The following is a 20,937-nucleotide window of genomic DNA, read 5'->3' as shown; positions in this document are numbered from 1 at the left end:
TACAAGAACTCCAAAGATTTGAACCAGAGTTTGCACGAATCTCACTGAAATCTCAGAGATTCTTACCGAAATACCTTGTCTTGTAGATACCCGAATCATTTCAAAAGATTAACAGCCAGATCAAATACCGGATATATAATATTCCCAAAAGAATCCCAGAATTATTATTCTATAATTCTATCGGAAACCCAAAATTACTATAGGGATTCCAGAATCCCAAAGAAAATAAGAGAATCTGGGATGTCAGTCAGTCAGTCAATCTTACATGAAAATAAGAATTACTTTATTATTAGCTGAAATCCATTCGACATCCACGAATTCCTAAGATACAACATAATTATCGTAATGCCAGATTGAACATAATTGTCGTAATTAGTATCTTTGTACCTGCCACACGATATTCACATGCAAAATGGTCAATTGACATTGAAAGCTCTCAGTTACAAACTGTGTAAGTACTCATTAGAAGACTAAGCTGAGAATTAGGCTCTGTCCCAGTTGGGACGTAACGCGAGAAAGAATACCAGATCTCTCACATAAATTCAAAATTATTTTCGAAATATGAAAATTTCTGCGAAAATCTCAAAATACCTTTCGAAATATCAAAGCTGACATCGTTTCCCCATGATATTTACTCAAATTTTAATTATTCCATTCATTTCAACAATCTCAAAGCATAAGTAGCAACCTCTGCACAATGGTCGGGCTCCATATAAAGGGGCGGCCAAAACTACCAAAAACTTTTTTGAGATATATATGTTTTTTATCATTTTAAAATATACCTCATATATTATATTATTACGATCCTTAATTGAAATTGAACTATTTATTTAAATTTATATGACTTTTATGACGGCAAACTGGCTGAAGTCAACAAATTGAAAAATGTTACAATAAAATTAAGTACAAAATTTATAATTTAGGAATGCAATATTTCCCCAATGTTACGCACTGTCTAAAAGCTTATGGTTCAACACTTTTATCAAGCATGAGGATGGAAAAAAATATTTGGTTGAAGTTTTAATACTATTCAATATTGGAATCAGTAATTTTGATGATTTTTAACATGAAAAACAACTCTTTTCGCGTCATGTCGCCGCCATTTTGAATATAGCACATCAAAATGCATCCTTAGATCTTACAAAATCGTTTAAATTGTTTGCAGAAATTTGCTGATTTGTAAGTCAGAGCTATTTGAATAATTCAATTTTTTCATATATTTTGAAGATTTTTTTCAAACAAAGTTCATTTAAGGTATATTTCACCACTGTTCATACACATTTTGATCAAACTCGGTCAAATACAAACAAAAAATGTGCTTTCAGCCCAGTTTGATAACATTTTTAATGAAAATAAAAAACTTTTTTAAAAAAAGTTACGTAATATGTGAATAATCCCATCTGAAACACTAAAAACGCCAAATAACATATAAAGTTTACATATTTTATCGATTAAGGCAATAAAACTAGTTTTGGCCAAACTTCACTTTTTTCCGACCATTGTGCTCTGAAGCTAACTATCAGTAGCTTTGTAGTGAATGCTACCTTTATTCATAGCAACGCGTTGTTTGTAGTATGTTCGAAAGGTTTAGAAAGAGAAATGACACAAACATGTTCCACATATAGCGTTTACTACCGTGAAATAGGGCGAATAGAAACACTTTCCGACATGTTTGAATGTGAACAACTTAAACCGTGCGGATAAAAACCAAATTTATTAGCCTAAAATATGGGTCGCGTCTTCCTTTGCTAAGACCCCAATTGCTGTTAAAAAATAAAAATTATATCGTACAAAGATTTATGATATAGTTGTTTGTTTCTATTCACCCCGCAATGGGGCGAATAGAAACACTGTTCAGTAAATATGAATACTTTTTTCATTTTATGGAAAAATAAACACTGCATCTAGAAGAAATATCAACATGTTTTTACTTAGTGAAGAAAAAAAATAAAATTTTTAAAATTAAGATCAATTTTCGATCATTTTTGAAATCAGCAAAAATGCCGGATGTTTTAAGCTATCAAAAATGATTGAGATTTCAATATTTTCCGCTCATTTTTTTAATGAGAAATGTAGCAAAATTTTTAATTTGAAAATAGTCTAGCGGTACTCTGTTGCTTTTCAACTAATGGGAAAAAGTATTTCAGTAGGTTTTTAAAGATTATCATTACATAATATTCACATTTTTAACTGAAGGTCGCTTTGTTTCTATTCCCCCACTTTTTCTATTCGCCCCGTTTTACGGTACCGTAATCCGGGGTAACATTGATCATTTTTTTGAATATTTCTTAAACATTTGATTCGAAAATGCATGTGTTGCAAATTTTATATTTTTAAAACAAGTACTGCCACCCATTGTTCGTGTTTATGTACTGTATTTTGTTTTCTGAAAGTTTAAGGCATGTTAAAAAAAATGTTTTAAGTGAGTTTTTGATTTAGCTGATATGGGGTAACATTGATCACACCATGAAAACATCATTCGGTAATATTGAAAATATCACTACTTACTAAAATCATGGTCCCTGAAGCCGAATATGAAGGTCAAACTCTTATTAGTCATTTACTTCTTGAGTTATTTTAAAATTAAAAACACCTTGAATTGTGGAATACGCCTAAATGTATGCAAATTCCTAAGGAAATTCTTCACGCTTTATAATAATTTGTGAATTATGTTTTATTGGACATATTTATGAAAATTTTGACAACGGAGTCGTTTTCAGCGATGTCATTTTTAGTAGCAACCGAATTTCTCTTGCTCATATCGTTTACAGAACTCATGTGAGACATGATTCTTTTATGGTGTCATCTATAAGCATGAAAATCATTGTTTACAAAAGTTGAAACATTTACGCATGAACACAACTTTATTTTCGCAAAAACCTTATTGCTTATTAGCTCATGATTGGAAGAAAGAGAATCGCCATTCATGCATTGAAAATATTTCATCAACAAATGTTGATTCGAGCTTTTTACGAAGAAGGTCATTGCGATCAATTTTACCCCGCTGATCAATGTTACCCCGGATTACGGTACCGATAATGTAGTGACTCAACTTTACTACATTTTATTCATACCGCCCAGTGACTCATGTGGTGCTCTTGTGTAATATGTCTCTCTTAAAAAAGTATCAAGTGTACCAGACTTTTTGGCGCCCCCTTGATGGTCGACGCCCTTGGCGGATGCTAACCTGGCCAACCGCACGCTACGGTACTGCCTATATCCAGCAAGCCATCATCAATTTAGCTACCGATATCAAAATGTGCTATAACTAAGCTTTTTTAATTACGCTAAAAATGGTCCCATCGACCCAATAATGTGTCTGTATAATCAACATAGTAAAATTGTCGACATCACAACGCCCAAATATGATATGCAAATGATATTCTAGCAGTCAATTTAAGATAAATGATATTTCCAGATATATTAGCTCTCATATCTATCAAGTCAATATCACTTTTAGATATCCATATCAAAATTTACTATTCAGCCATTCCATGAAAAACCGATCTACTGGGTCATCGAATTCCGTAAAAATTTGCTATTTTGTTCCTTATCCGAAATAAGGATACACGTGATTTTGGATTTTTTGATTAGGGTGACCATTTCCGAAATAGGGTGACCAGAAAAATCGCGCAAAATTTTGTCTTTTGACTAGCTTGACCGATTTTCAATTTTCTTGGACGGAATGAAAGCTACAAATTTTGACTTTTCCAAGAAAAATATAAAATTTCACAAACAAATTTTTTACATAAAAAAAATAAAAAATTTCGGCTTTCCCGTGTTTTCTTGAAAGTTCAGAAAATTTTACGTTTATTTTCAAATTTTCAGCGATGTAAAAACTTAAAAATTTTGAGATATATTTTTTTGCAAATAAAAAATCAGTAATTTTTTATCGAAACACACTGTAGGTCTCAGCGCATTAGATTTTTTCTTTAAAAAAAATCATAAATTTTGAACAGTTTAATCGATTTCCAATCTTTTTGTATGGAATGAAAACTTAAGATTTCAACTTCAGGACTTCGACGCGTTCATTTGAATAAAAAGTTCAAAGAAGCCTACAGAACAGTCAAAAATACGGTAACTAAACTGTCATTTTGAATCTATGGCTTTTTCAACAGCCTACTTGTAGGCAAGACGAAATTTGCCAGGGCCACTAGTTTGAAATAATTGTCTAGATTTTTCTTGGATTCTGGAACCGTTAACAAATTTCTAAGATCCATCAACAGCATAATAAGTGAAGAATACGTTTTTTTTTTTCGATACCCTACGGGATCGTGACCCACAGTTTGGGAAACTATGATTTAGAGCAGGCCTGCCCAACCGTTTTGAACCGCAAGCCAACAAAAGTGTCTTCGGCAAATGTGTTGCATATGATGAGGACTATATTTTGACATTAGGTGACATTAGGGTTATATTTTTGTCAACTTTTATGCTTTTCAAGTTAGCGCTTTGAAGTGTTCTAGGGAGTTGTTCTTTGTTTAATTTTGAACAACTTTGCCGAAGACGCAAACCTTGTTATGGCGTTTTCAATTATGCAGGGTAGAGTCAATGAAAAATTGATATTTTGCCTACAACTTTTTTATTTCAAATTCTATCAAAATGTCGTCTTCTACAAAGTTTTATAACTAGTTGAAAAACTTGGTGGAAAAACGGGTATGCAATTTGCGCAGGATATGAAAGGTATAACTTAGAGGTCTAAATGGTATATTGTATCTCTGGAGGATATTGGAGGATATGCAGTATAATTTTGATGTCAAAACGAACAGTTTTTACTGTGAGTTCATGATTTTAGCTAAAATCAGGATGTGTTCTGTTAAAAATAAAGTCAAACCATCGGAAATCTTCTCAATCGAATATTTATTTTTATATTTTTCTCTAATAAATACAAACCTTCTGTAATAGAGGCCGATCGCAACTTCCTATTCACAACAGTTGTTTTAATGCATAAGTAATAATATGTATGAAATATATTAAATTGATTAAGCGAGATAATCAGGGTACATATCTATGGCATAACGACATACTATAAAATGGCTTCTTTTAGACATGCTGTTCAACGAAGCTGAACGTTTATTTTTTGCAATGTAAACTGATCCAAGCTCAAGTTCATGCTTATCAATTGCAAAGTAATTGTTATACAAAACCAAAAAGCATTGCATAGTCCAAGTTTTTTGTTTTTAATTAAATTTAATCACTTTCACCATACACAGCCTGTTCAGTGGAAAATTACAACGAATCAAAACATGTTTTTGTTAATGATTTAAACATAAAACAATCACACTCATTGTCCGAACACGCGGATTTCGTATGGTGTGTTGGTTGAAATGTTTCACTAATACATGTCATTAAATTCAACTTAGTTTAATTTATTTGCAAAATTCTTTATATGAATAGGATTTATTCGCGCTGTTCGGAATTTGAATCACAGTGATCGGAATATGTGGTAGAATAATCACAGTGTTCGACAATGGAAATAAAATGTTGTTCCAAACTTTTGCGAAAAACTTACAATAAAAGGTGATATCATAATATTTTTATCATCAATTCAGGTTAAATTTCACGATTCACGGCCCATGGTTAAATTGTGTAAAGAAATTTAATATTTTATAAGTATCGGTTGTTTTTTGGCTATTAATGGCATTTTAAGTCGTGGCTTATGCTGTTCATGTTCGGAATATGAATCGAAACATCACATAAATAAGTATAATATGCAGAAAAATATTCGGCTCCATCCCATTAACCCGAACGCCATTACCCCGAACGCCACTACCCGGAATAGGTCACTACCCCGAATGAGCCATTACCCCGAATAGTATGACATTTCAATACGCTAAAAATTGTCATTTTTGACACCTACCCACCCCCTCATACTATTTTTTTGTATTGTATGGAAATTCTACATATTGTGTATGGGCTGTAACATTTTGAAGACAACCACCCACACTATTTTTTGCCTCCTTCAGGGTTATGAAATTTGTGAATGGGCTTTTTATAAAATAAGCTGACTGAGAGCATTCCTTGTCAATTTACCATTCTTGTACATGTGCCTCTATTCCCAGGGACGCCAAGGAAATGTTCAATGCATATGATCCGCCACCAGAGGAATTCGAACCCGTAACCCTCAATATGGTCTTGCTGAACAGCTGCGTGATCACTGGTATTTGGACTTCTTGGTGGTGCTCATAATTCAATTTTGTTTTTAAACAAATATCTTCCTTTCTTATAAATATAGGTTGTGCCATATCATCACGTTGTTACATTGATCATTCACGTCATAGTTGCAAACATTTCACCAGATGTTTGCCCTTCTTTCTTAAATAGGCTGTTCTTTCAAGTATTCGTTTGATAAGCTAGTCACTAGTATTTCCACTTAGAACAGCTTTTTTAAAGAAATATATCCTGAAGGCATTCACTAAAGTGAATCCTGCTATAATTCTAAGAAATTTTCCCTTCTTTTATTGTTTTGTATTAAAACAGACAGGTCTCTTATGGATTTGCTCACCACTTTTCTGCCATCATAATTTCTTCGTCTTGAACCAAAAAAAAGAAAAAAAAAATATATATATATATATATATATATATATATATATATATATATATCTATATGGTTATCTCATCGAAATTCTAAACTAATGATCCCACCAATCAACGAAAGTTTTTACTGTAGCGGCAATCAGAGGCCACCGTTTTTTCTAACATGTACAAGTGTATTAACGTTTCCTAGGTATAGCGGAACGATTGTCTATCAGGTTGTCTTTAAGCGTGTTCCATAGTACAACACTTGCAGTGACTATCTCAGAGTGATCATCCTTCACCATCGTTTACGAAACATAATCTTTATGGAGATCTTAATGCTAGTAGCCTGACACCTACAAAAATGAGTAAAATAAGTGAGTACCGATCTCCAATAAGAGACTTTACTACATCTTAATTTTGTACATATTATAGCTATCCTTTTCATAATAAATTCATCCTTCTTTTTTGGAAAGGCTATTCTTCAAATTCTTTGCAATGTGGCTGTGCGAATCTCACCAAAATTAGAGGACAAATCCAAAGAAAACTTAGAATGAAAAAAATATTTGCTAAAAAACTAGCTGCTTTTTTATCTTCTGATATTTCAAAAATACATAGTTGAGCTAAACTCGTTAAATACTGATAAGGAATCGTACAATTATCTCCCCACTCTGTAACTAGCATAAGCCTCAAAATGTTATGCATTCGGGGTAATGGCGTTCGGGGTAGTGACCCATTCGGGGTAATGGCTTTCGGGGTAATGGCGTTCGGGGTAGTGACATTCGGGGTAGTGGCGTTCGGGGTAGTGTCATAGAGTCAAATATTCAGTTGAACAGTTTTCAAATGTATGTATGTTTAGTACTTTGTCGTAATGTTCAATATTCCAACTAAAATCATGATTTTTTCAGTAAAAAATGCTCGTTTTCGCATTAAAATTATTCTGTAAATCTTCCTATATCCTCCCAAAATACAATATACTATTTGAACCTCTAGGTTATACCTATCAGATCCTGTGCAAATTGCAACTCTGTTTGTCCCCCTTTTTGAGATATTTACATTTGAAGAATATGATTTTTTTTTCTATAAAAATGATCATATCTCATAAACAAATCAATAGAATCACTTAATTCTTTCACCAAAATGCGCTAATTCAAAAAGCATGCAAGTTAGCATATATATTTTCGTATTTTGCTGGACCACCCTAATATCACTTAACGTTAAAATGTAGTCCTCATTATATGTAACAATTTTGCCGAAGACATTTCTGTTCTTAAAAACCATCTTCATAGTCAAAATATTTTTTTCCTCCTAATTTTGCCGTCTGGCCCAATGTGCAATGATTGAGGATATGGATTATTGAAGAATCTACGAATCTGATGTCGAAGGATGTTGATAATATGTTTATTTTAGAGATATGCACCCAATTTGATCATGCAAACATTAAATGATTGTTATTTTCCTAGAAAGTGTTCAGTCAGAGTGGACCAAGTGCACAACGTCCATCAAAAAATCGTTCTAGTAGAGATTTGCATTATGTTTTTTCATGGTTATCACTGCACATTATATTGTTTTAAAGTAACACAAAGATGTGGAAATAATTTGCTTCCGGCAGTTCATGAGATATTCAGTCTCGGCCTGACAGGACACGATACTCAGTGGAGAGTACCACAGATCCAGTCGAATTGTGTTAGAAAATTTAGCCTTTTGGCAGTTACTTTTGTTCAGACATTATTTATCGAATAGTGAAGGAAATCATGTTTATTGTACACAGCAGTTGACGCCACACCCCTTGAACTCCTTAACAGATGACTGATAAACTTAAATGTATACGCAGAAGAAACTCAAATAAACATATAACTCATTATGACTTTATTACCTTCATCTTGATGGTAACTAATCTTTGTATCGAAATCATTCTTTCACTTCATTTACAGCTTCACAACAAATGTGCCTCTCTGGTAAAAGCGGAATGCTCTTTGGGTGAGTTTGCCAACATGGTGCTTCCGCCAACAGTAATATGTCCTGCAGTTCTCGACCGACAGAAATCCATCAACTACACCACCAGCCGAGGCAAGGTAAGAATATTACCCTAAGTGATCAGATACCTATGTAGTTCTGAATCTAAGAAACGCATTTCTTCCAGAACGTCCCTTCAACGATTCACTTCCAAATCACCGCCACTGAAAACATCTGTCCCCTGTTGGTGTTCATCAACCCTAAAAGTGGTGGCCGTCAAGGTGATCGAATCCTGCGGAAGTTCCAGTACCTGTTGAACCCACGGCAAGTGTACGATTTGTCCAAGGGAGGCCCGCTGGAGGGGTTGACCATGTTCAAAGATGTTCCCAACTTCATGGTGATATGCTGCGGAGGCGATGGCACTGTTGGGTGGGTTCTGGAAGCGATGGATTCCATTGAATTACAGTGCCAGCCATCGGTAGGGGTGATTCCTTTGGGGACGGGGAATGACTTGGCCAGGTGTCTGAGGTGGGGTGGTGGCTACGAGGGGGAAAGTATTCCCAAGATATTGGATAAGATTCAACGGTCTTCGGTAGTGATGCTTGATCGGTGGAGCATAGAAGTCAAGAACCATCCGACGATCATTGAAGATACGCCGATAATTCCGACTCATAAGGTACTACAGGTCGTGATCTCTGCGGTTGGGGTTGAATGGGTTAATTATTCTAAATTTGTTTCCCATTTGTTTTGCTCCCAACAGGTAACCCTTTCGGAGAATGTACAAAAAGTGATAGAACTCTCGCATAGGATAATAGTGGAAAAATCTGTGATTCAATCGTACGACGAAAGCAAAAATAGTACAAAAACTACGGAGATATCGATAGAGAACACAAAACGAGTCGTTCTGAGTGACAATAATGGCACAGCCACGACAATGCACCAACACCAGCACCAAGAGTTGGCCACGGCCACGATGACAACGTCGTTGTCCTGCTCCTCGTCGAAGGAAATTACTCAGCAAACAACCAACACGACCAGCAACGGGGACATTGGCAGGACTCTGGCATCACACTCGGAAACAGTCGTTAATGGCACCAGCCAGTGTGAAGCGGAAGTCATCAATGGTGACCACTCGCCTTCCCTTTCCGCTTCCAGTGGTGGTGAGCATAAAGACATCGACGGAAACGACGATAAGACACGTGCTGTTACCCAACATCATAATAATCACAACCATTCGGACGGAGCGAAACCGGAAGAGGAGGACGACGAGAAACCGGAAGAAACCCCAGCGGTTCCGCAAGTCAAGGAGAAAATTGTTGACCTGCCCAAGCTGATAAAGCCACAAGCCGCGTCGGAATTCACCGTGCCCTATAACATTGTCAACAACTACTTCTCCGTGGGTGTGGTGAGTAGGATTTTATAGTTTTCCACCCGTTCACCTTCGTCCCACTGTGGCGAAGCTTATCGATATTGAAATTGTCGCCCTTCATTGTGATGCAGCCCAACAGGGAAATTGTATTAGGACGTTGCGATACAGAGGTTCATCGAATACTAGCAAATGAGTAATTCCACCGATCATGACGATTTTTTTTTTAATTTAATTTTTGTATTTTTTGAATCGCCTGAAAATTTGCATACAGATTCTTTATGACCAAAAATGACATTTTGCACCTTCAGACCGCCATTTTGAACCTCCCCTTATTTTTGAGAAGGGCGTATCGGAAAATGCATAGCAAATCTTTAAAATACTGTAACTCTAAAACGGATTGTCCGATCGATTTGAGATCTTCTACAAAGTTGTAGGTATTGCTTAGGACTATATGGAGAAAAATATGCACGGTGAAAAAAGTTACAGATTATTTTTCATTTCAAAAACAAAATTTTAATCGATTTTTTCCAGAAACGCAGTTTCGATTTTTTTTTTATTTTTGGATATGTTTTAGGGGACAACTAATGTGATTTATTGCACAATGTTTCAAAATGGAAGAATTATGGACAAAAAAGTTATAATTTTTTAAAAATTACAGATTTTGAAAAAAAAATTGAAATAGAGGAAAACAATAATTTTTTAAGTGATTATTTGAAAGTACAGAAAAATTGCAATCGAAAAGTACTTAGGTAAATTTTTTCTAGGTTGCATCAATTTCGAGATATATTCATATTTAAATAAAATTTTCAAATAAAAAAAGTAAAATAGGCCCTTTTCAAACATATTTCGTGTTTCTCCATTCCAGAAATATTTTATTTTGATTGAGTGAATCGTAGCTGAATTGTTTATTGTTTGATCAAAACCTGTATACTAATTTATTTGTATTTAAAAAAGTATGCACGGTAAAAAAAATAAAAACGAAAATTTCAAATAAAAATTTGAAGTTCATTGTTCTTAAAAACCGCAAAATTGATGTTTTTAATTTTTGGATATGTTTTGCAGCATATTGTTTGTAATTTCTTGCTCAATGCCTCAAAACGGAAAATTTTTGGATAAAAAATAAATTATTTAAAAAATAAATAAAACGAATTTATGTAAAACGATATTTTTGGTGCGTTTTTTTGAGTGCAGAAAAATAACTATATATTTTTAAATATGAAAAATTTCTATCGAAAAATACTCAAGTAAAATTAAGCTGAGATGCATCACTTCCGAGATATACACGGTAAATCTAAACGTGGCATTAAAAATGTGATTCTAATCACATCTATGCTACCTTTGCTCGATGAGTCATCGCTACTAGATAGTTCAGTACAATTAGACAGTTTTAAACGACAAGAATCAAAAATTTTAAGCTTACTATTTAATTTATTATGTTCAGCAAATCCCAACAAAACCAATTACTGAATATTATCTTCCGTAAGATTTCGACAATGTTTAGAACAACTTTGTTTGCGTTGCGTTGCGTGGTAACGGAGTATTTCGTAGATTGCGTACTGAAAACTGTCATGTTAGTTGCTTTACCACTCTTATTCCAATTGCTCATGGAGAACTAATTCGGATGGAATAGCTATCCAATCGGAAGTCAGAAATGAAAAGACATGACAATGTCCATTGCCGGCCACGCCCATCTTCTCCGTTACGAGGAAAGGAAAGGAAAATGATGATATGACACCTACTTGAAGAGAGGCCAGCGACTCACCGACGCCCTCATAGATGTCAAGGAGTTGGATGAAGGGAAAGGTGATGGTCTAGGATTCACTATAAGCGAGTGATGCGACTGGGTTGAAATTTAGTGTAGGTGTAGTTAAGTACACTTTTTGTAATTGGGTGTAAGTGTGAATGTAATGGTTTCATCATTGTTGGGAGTGACGCAGCTAAGAAAGTTAATGTCGCTCCATGCGCGTTCGTCTTCCAGGGATGGGACACAGGTATTTCCACCTAGTGTCCTAGCTAAAAAGCTTTGGTTTGAGCGCCATTACTCGCTCTCTGAAACGAGAAAATAAATTGGCCTGTCCCCATGATACAGAAAAAGTCCAGATTGCATTAATATATGTAGTTTAATCGGAACAAACTCACCAAATACTATGTCTAAACGCCGAGTAGAAAACCGTTTTCTCAAAAAACTTCAACGATTCTATAGGGAATTTGAATCGACATCCTCTGAATGGTTTCATTGTAAATAGAACTTAACGGCATGGAACTATATGATTTTTCTTCTTAATTTGTCAGAATCACACTTTTCTCAAACGTAACAAAAACTATCCGGGTGGCGCCACAAGCCATCTTCAAAATCTTCCCCCAAAAAATACACTTTGATTACAGCACAATCAGCAAATTCTATTGCAGCTATTTAGCGTTGCACAAAGCACTATAACCCGGATAACATTGCACCTGCCAATATCGGCGGAATCGCGACCAACGGGAACACAAAAAAAATGTTCAGGTGGCAAAGCACCATCAGCAGAATCTACTTTTCACTATCCGAAAACACGGAGCAGAGGTAAACCTGTTTAGAACAACTTTGTTTGAACACTTTAATACATCTTGAACTGATATAACTCATTGCGAAAAAATGATATTTGTACAGCTTCACGCACAACAAAAATAAATACCTCTGTAAAACGCCTCCTTAATCCACAATATAATGCTGTATCTTCTTTCGTAGCATGTCAATTTCACAGGCAAATAAACGTCACCTACACTCACTGAACAATCACTGTTGATACAACACTAATGCTCTCACGGTTTCAGACTTACCTTATATACTACATAGGTACTTCACACCACGAAGTTTTTGTACCGCATTTTTTTCAATGATGATTGCTACAGTGATAAAACTTGACAACATAGCGCATTATTTTTGTACCCATGAAGTACGTTTAAAAAAAATCATCGTTTTTCTTTTATTCATTTACCATGTCCAAATGTATGGGTATGGGAAAAACTATTTTTCTTTTTTTATTTGAAAATTTTATATAAGTATGAGTATATCTCGAAATTGATGCAACCTAGAAAAATTTTACTTAAGTACTCTTCCAATGCATTTTCTGTACTATCATATAAACACATAAAAAAATATTGTTTTCATTTATTTCGTTTTTTTTTAATTTGTAATATTTTAATTTAATTACAGTGGGATTCCGTTTTTGGCATGCTCTGTTTTTGGCATGCTCCATTTTTGGCACCCCCCGATTTTGGCAACAAAATGGATCCGTTTTTGGCAACATTTTTGAATACCATTAAAATTTGTAATTTTTTGTAAATATTATCGTGTCTGTTGCTTTATTTATCTGAATGGCAGGTCAACTACAAACCGATTACATTCCAGATCTTCATTTTCGTTGATATTCCCCCAAATCTCATTAATCACTAAGGGCTCCCGTACGCGCTTATTTACTTCAGGATGGTCATTTGTCATGCATTCGCAACGTTTCATAAGGCCATCCATCTCCACCACAATCTCAACTAGAGATCAATCTCTTAGGCATTCCTTTTAAGTGTCTAGCCCACTTGGGTCTGCCAGTTGGTGGTACACTAAAAATCACTTCTCTCCAGTTTCACAGTCCAAACTACAACTTATTCTCAATAATTGAAGCGTACGATAAATACGATTAAGAGTATTTTAACTTTTTGTTTGTGGTATTAGTGTGTATATTAATATTTCTGCGACAACTAATTAGAGCTACGTTCCCTCTTTGTTGGAAATTCTTTAAGACGTAAGATTTTTAAGAGACGAGTTCGGTACAAGATTTTTAATCAAGGATACGAGTCTCAACATAAACAAAATGTTCCTTGCGAGCTGGAACTATGAGTTCTGAAGCCTGGAGAATCCTTAGGAGATTCTTAGTCCTTAAGGGACTTCTCAGAAGATTTAACGGATTCTTGAGAATGTCTGCAGATTCCAAGCGAATACTTGGGGTTTTTGTGGGATCCTGAGAATGTATAGTTGGTTATTGGGGATTATGTCCGAAATCTGGTGATTCCTAAAGAACTCTTAAGATTTCTAGGGCATGGGGAAAATGTGAATTTGAGGTGGTATTTTGAGTATTTTGGCGAAATCTTGTAGATTTTGAAAAGGTTTCCAGAGGAATTTGAGGAGTGCTAGTGGTCACCTAAAAATAAAAAACATTTGAAAATTTTCCTTGCAGACTTGAGAATTTTCGGCAATATAGCAGCAATATTCTTAGCAAGATGCTTCGGAACCTTAGCGTTTTTCTGTAGATTACTTACGAGCACCTGAAGATTCCTATCAGGTTCTTGAGGTTTCATAACATGGATATATGTAAATATATGTTTTATATGTTTATATGTTTAGCTAAATAAAAACTCACTTCAAGTAAAATTAATAAAAGTTGTATGTGTATTCTACAAAATTACGAGTCGCATTTATGGATCATGAGATGTAGTTGTTTATGTTTGGTCTTTTGACTGCAGTCAATCATTCATTATGAAATGCTTTACTTTATCAGAAACATTAATTAGTAAAGTATTCTAAACTTACCGAATTTTGTAAAATTTTACGCTAAAGCCTAAAGTTGAACTGATTTTTGATGTTTTTCAATACCCAGGGCTTTTGATTTGTACTTAAAAACGTCTTTGTATGAATACAGTAACAAATTTAATTTTTTTTTTGTATTCTTACACAGTTTTAGGAAAATGTTCAGTTCTTGTATAAAAGCCACTTTTGCGATTATTAATTTTACATGGCCCACTCATACAAATAGTGTACATAAAGCTTCTAAAAATCATCAAAGACGTTGAGGCGTAAGAAGCATGGATGTAGAACGTTTGCCACAATTAACATTTCGGCCCTATAGATCCATAGCATAATACAATATTACGGAAAACTGCTTCGAAGTGAACCGTTCAGAAGTCTTTCTGCCATATGGTTCTATCAGGATGATGTAATAACATTCTAATGATGTTTTCAAAACCAGTAGTTGAAAAATAAAACTGGCAACTGAAAATTTCGACTTTGTTGCCAAAAACGGAATCCCACTGTATGACTTTTTGTCCATAATTCTTCCATTATGAAACATTGTGCAATAAATCACATAAGTTGTCCCCTAAAACATGTCCAAAAATAATAAAAATCACGATTGCATTTTCATAGAAAATCGATTTTAATTTATTTATTTAAAAAATCTGTCATTATATTTTACCGTGCATATTTTTTTCCAAATAGTACTAAACAATACCTACAACAATTGCAAAATATATCCAAAAATTAAAAACATCAATGTTGCGGTTTTTAAGAACTATTAGCTTCAAATTTTCATTTGAAAACATCTTTATATTTTTTACCGTGCACTCTTTTTTCAATACTTAAGCATAAATGTTTTGATCAAACGATAAACGAGTTACGTACGATTCGCTCCATCAAAATATTTTTTTTCTGGAATGGAGAAACACGAAATAAGCTTGAAAAGGGCCTATTTTTCTTTTTTTGTTTGAAAATTTTATTTAAATATAAGTATATCTCGAAATTGATGCAACCTAGAAAAAATTTACTTAAGTACTTTTCGATTGCAATTTTTCTGTACTTCCAAATAATCACATAAAAAAATATTGTTTTCCTCTATTTCGATTTTTTGTTTCAGAATCTGTATTTTTTTAAGAAATCATAACTTTTTTTGTTCATAATTCTTCCATTTTGAAACATTGTGCAATAAATCACATAAGTTGTCCCCTAAAACATATCCAAAAATAAAAATAAAATCGAAACTGAGATTCTGGAGAAAATCGATTTTAAAATTTTGTTTTTGAAATAATAAATAATCTGTAACTTTTTTTACCGTGCATATTTTTCTCCATATAGTCCTAAGCAATACCTACAACTTTGTACAAGATCTCAAATCGATCGGACAAACCGTTTTCGAGTTACAGTTTTTTTAAAGATTTGCCATGCATTTTCCGATACGCCCTTCTCAAAAATAAGGCGAGGTTCAAAATGGCGGTCTGAAAGTGCATAATGGCATTTTTGGTCATAAAAAATCAACAAAATAATCTGGTTTGCGAAACGGCGTGGAACCGCTCAAATAGGAAGTTGAATTGTTACATTTTTTGTTACTACATAGTTTTAAATAGGCAATAGTAGTTTACGCAACAAGGTGAAAATGTTTATCCAACGAGGCTTGTCGAGTTGGATAATTACGATGAGTGATGTAAAAATCGAGTTCTGCACCGAGTTGCGTACAACATTTTTAGCAATTTCGTAAAAGGTTACTTGAGGAATAATTATTAAACTATTATGCATTAATCTGCACATGGCCGTCCGTAGCCATGTTTGAGAAATTTTGATCTTGTACTGAATATACTGAGCAATTGTCGTAATTTTTCAAACCAACGTTCGGATAGCATCACTATTCGAAACAATGATCGATTCCGATTCCGGTGTTTCGATTGGTATTGAGTTGAGTCTGCAGCGGAAGTGGCTCTAATATACAATTTCTAAAGGTACTACCGTGACCAGCATATTACACAGGTCTCTACTGCTAGAGTCTGGGGTAGATATTTCTGTTCTGAAGAAGCGTGGAGGATACCCAGTACTTGAGCTGCAAGATCGTCTGTTCCGAGCCCAGTGCAAATAACGGTGGGAAAAGTCAATGAATTTCCACCTGAGCGGAAGAGGTAGGAGCGGAAAATATTCCACAGCTCCTAGTACTAATAATGATAATAACACAAATCCTGAACAAAAATTAATAGACCTATACAATTTTCTACATAAGAATGATAGTTATATAAATCACATGTGCTCCATTACGTTACTGGAAAGCGTCTCGTAATGAACCATTACGCAACTCATATGCGTTGCGTAATGAGTCATTTGCATCCTGTTATACGAAAGAGATAAGAATGGAAGTACCTGATTGTTTTTTCAATGAAGACCGCATAATTTAACATGATGAGTGTTAACATGATGAAAAACTCATTCAACTTCTTAAAACCAAGACGACGTCGAAATTCAAGATGTCCGTCAGATTTTTTAATTCAAAATTTTACTTCTGAGTATTGGCATTACGTCCAAATTAGGACGAAGCCTGCTCGCGCTATTTTTTACATGTATGTTGGGCGGCAGTTAAGATGATCATAAAGTATCATCAGAAAATCAAATAATTGTTCTTTGAAACACAAGATTTCCATTACTAAACAAATCATTTTTGACAATGTTTTAGCTTAAAGCTACAATATCACCACAAGACATGCTAATAGCCCAAAGCGAAATCTATGAACTTCATTCAATGAAAAACAATGTATGAAGTTCAAAAAATTGTTTGTTAATTTTAATCAACGTTTTAGACAGTTTTCATTTATTGAAAGTATGAATACTATTCCTCAATTCAAAGATATGATGTGCTACAAAAAATAGGTGAGAAGAATCATTCTGAAATCAATAATTATGCTGAGAAGCAGACTCTGTTTCAGTAAGGACGTAACTCCAAGTGAAATAAACATAAGAAGAAGCGGAAACATTACCTGTTTTTAGCGGTATCCTCGAAATTCAACATGTTGAGTGCTAACAAGGTGAAAAACTCATTTTACTATTTAAAATCAAGATAGCATCGAAATCCAAGATGGTTGCCAGATTTTTTCACTCAAAATATTACTCCTATGAACTAATCTACGATTACGTCACGCTGCAACTTCCAGCGGGAAGAAAACCTTTACTGCGGACCGTGTTTACAAAAAATGAACGATTTCACTACACATTCATCCACTTCACGTTCTTTCGGTAAACATTCCTTCACTGGATGTTGGTCCGGATGTCATTTTATGTAAACACGGCCCGACATTATTTCTCATTTACAGCACGTTATATCATATGAATCATGTTGCATTTGATATGACTGACTTTTTTTTAGACATTACTCCACATATTTTTTCTAAGATTCTTTCATAAACTACTCCATGCATCGGAATTTTTCTTTAGAAATAACTGGATGCATACAACTATTTTTCCAATCGTTACTTTAGAGATATCTTAAAGAACACCATAAGATTACATATTTAAATAATTGGATTCTTTATGAATGCACACCATAAACGGTTCTGTACCGTTAGGTCGAAAGTGTCATTAGGCCGAAATAGTCACTAAGCTGCAGGAGGTGTGCTGGACAGGTTCGATGGTGCGAACATTTAGAGGTAATCTTACCATCTACCAGAGCTGCGGCAACACACGTGAGCTGGGAACAGCTATTATAGTGATGTGTGATATGCAAAGGCGCGTGATCGGGTGGTGGCCGATCAACGAAAGAATGTGCAAGTTGAGGCTCAAAGGCCGGTTCTTCAACTTCAGCATCATAAACGTGCATAGCCCTCACTCCGGAAGTACTGATGATGACAAGGACGCATTTTACGCGCAGCTCGAACGCGAGTACGACCGCTTTTATGACAAGATCATCATAGGAGATTTGAACGCTCAGATTGGCCAGGAGGAGGAGTTCAGACCGACGATTGGAAAGTTCAGCGCCCACCGGCTGACAGAACGAGAACGGCCTACGACTGATAGATTTTGCCGCCTCCAAGAACATGGCCATTCGTAGCACCTATTTCCAGCACAGCCTCCCGTATCGGTACACCTGGAGATCACCTCAGCAGACAGAATCGCAAATCGACCACGTTTTGATCGATGGACGGCACTTCTCCGACATAACCGACGTCAGAACCTATCGTGGCGCTAACATTGACTCCGACCACTACCTGGTGATGGTGAAACTGCGCCCAAAACTATCCGTAATCAACAATGTACGGTACCGACGCCCGCCCCGGTACAATCTCGAGCGGCTGAAACAACCGGATGTCGCCAATGCGTACACGCAGCATCTTGAGGCAGCGTTGCCGGATGAGGGCGAGCTCGATAGGGCCCCTCTTGAGGACTGCTGGAGGACGGTCAAAGCAGCCAATAACGACGCTGCCGAAAGCATTGTCGGATATGTGGAACGGAGCTCAAGAAACGATTGATTCGACGAGGAGTGCCAGGAGGTTTTAGTGGAGAAGAATGCAGCGCGGGCTGCAATGCTGCAGCATGGTACGTGGCAAAACATGGAACGATACCGACTGAAGCGGAAACAGCAAACCCGCCTATTCCGGGACAAAAAGCATCGCCTGAAAGAGGTGGAATGCCAAGAGATGGAGTTGCTGTACCGTTCTCAAGAAACGCGGAAGTTCTATCAGAAGCTCAACACATCCCGCAAAGGCTTCGTGCCGCGAGCTGAGATGTGTCAGGATAAGGATAGGAGCATCTTGATGGACGGACGCGAGGTGATCGAAAGGTGGAAGCAGCATTACAATGAACACCTGAATGGCGCAGAGAACACAGGCACAGAAGGTCAGGATAACGAAGGCGATGGCTACGTCAGCACATCGGACAGCGGAAACCAACCAGCTCCCACGATGGGGGAAGTTAAGGGTGCCATTCAACAGCTCAAGAACAACAAAGCCGCTGGCAAGGATGGTATCGAAGCCGAAATCATCAAGATGGGCCCGGACAGGTTGGCCGCTTGTCTGTATCGGCTGATAGTCAGAATCTGGGAAACGGAACAGCTACCGGAGGAGTGGAAGCAAGGCGTTATATGCCCTATCTACAAAAAGGGCGACAAACTGGAGTGTGAAAATTATCGTGCAATCACCATCCTAAACGCCACCTACAAAGTGCTATCCCAGATTCTCTTCCGTCGTCTATCACCTATAGCAAACGAGTTTGTGGGAAGTTATCAAGCAGGTTTCATCGACGGCCGCTCGACAACGGACCAGATCTTTTCCGTGCGGCAAATTCTCCAGAAATGCCGTGAGTACCAGGTCCCTACGCACCATTTGTTCATCGATTTCAAGGCGGCATACGATAGTATCGACCACGTAGAGCTATGGAAAATCATGGACGAGAACAGCTTTCCCGGGAAGCTCACAAGATTGATCAGAGCAACGATGGACGGTGTGCAAAACTGCGTGAAGATCTCGGGCGAACACTCCAGTTCGTTCGAGTCTCGGCGGGGACTACGACAGGGCGACGGACTTTCGTGCCTGTTGTTCAATATTGCGCTTGAAGGTGTTATGCGGAGAGCCGGACATAACAGTCGAGGCACGATTTTCACGAGATCCGGACAATTTGTTTGCTTCGCGGACGACATGGATATTATTGGGAGAAAATTTGAAACGGTGGCAGATTTGTTCACCCGCCTAAAACGCGAAGCAACAAGAGTCGGGCTAATGGTGAATGCGTCGAAAACAAAGTACATGCTGGTTGGCGGAACTGAGCGCGACAGGACCCGCCTAGGAAGCAGTGTTACGATAGACGGGGATACCTTCGAGGTGGTGGACGAGTTTGTCTACCTCGGATCCTTGTTGACGGCTGACAACAATGTTAGTCGGGAAATACGAAGGCGCATCATCAGCAGAAGTCGTGCCTACTATGGGCTCCAGAAGAAACTGCGGTCAAGAAAGATTCACCCCCGCACCAAATGTACGATGTACAAAACGCTCATAAGACCGGTAGTCCTCTATGGGCATGAGGCGTTGACTATGCTCGAGGAGGACTTGCAAGCTCTTGGGGTTATCGAACGCCGATCTTCGGCGGCGTACAGGAGAACGGTGTTTGGCGGAGAAGGATGAAACACGAGCTCGCTCAACTCTACGGCGAACCCAGTATCGTGAAGGTAGCTAAAGCTGGAAGGATACGCTGGGCAGGGCATGTTGCAAGAATGCCGGACAACAGATGGTGTTCGCTACGAATCCGGTCGGAACAAGAAGGCGTGGGGCGCAGCGAGCTAGGTGGATTGACCAGGTGCACCAGGACCTGGAGAGCGTGGGTCACTGTCGAGGATGAAGAGAAGCGGCCATGAACCGATGAACCGAATTGGCGAATTATTGTTGGCGAGGCTTTATCAAGATAATTGATGTAAAGCCAAATAAGTAAGTAATAAAGGGTGTCCACGATGAAATTGCCACACTATGAAATTTCTCTAACTTTATAACCGTTGGGTAGAATTTAATGAAAATTTGGGTGGATTTAGTTCATAGTGCACTTTTTACATCCTGCA

General features: G+C 36.7%; 1 protein-coding gene across 4 annotated transcripts in view; it reads left to right on the top strand.

Annotated features, from left to right (window-relative positions):
• Nucleotides 1-20,937, top strand: part of LOC5575250 (diacylglycerol kinase 1) — a 655,530-nt gene that overhangs the window by 582,654 nt on the left and 51,939 nt on the right. For 3 of the 4 annotated variants that reach the window (XM_021841863.1, XM_021841861.1, XM_021841862.1), the window contains exons 15-17: nucleotides 8,448-8,588; nucleotides 8,657-9,154; nucleotides 9,230-9,874. In XM_021841863.1, the coding sequence (XP_021697555.1) occupies nucleotides 8,448-8,588; nucleotides 8,657-9,154; nucleotides 9,230-9,874 (1,284 nt within the window). The remainder of the gene's footprint in view (nucleotides 1-8,447; nucleotides 8,589-8,656; nucleotides 9,155-9,229; nucleotides 9,875-20,937) is intronic. The other variant, XM_021841864.1, reaches the window with a different exon arrangement.

This window comes from Aedes aegypti, chromosome 2 (assembly GCF_002204515.2).
Source record: "Aedes aegypti strain LVP_AGWG chromosome 2, AaegL5.0 Primary Assembly, whole genome shotgun sequence".
Taxonomy (NCBI): Eukaryota; Metazoa; Arthropoda; class Insecta; order Diptera; family Culicidae; genus Aedes; species Aedes aegypti.
This window is presented reverse-complemented; position numbering and strand designations above follow the sequence as displayed.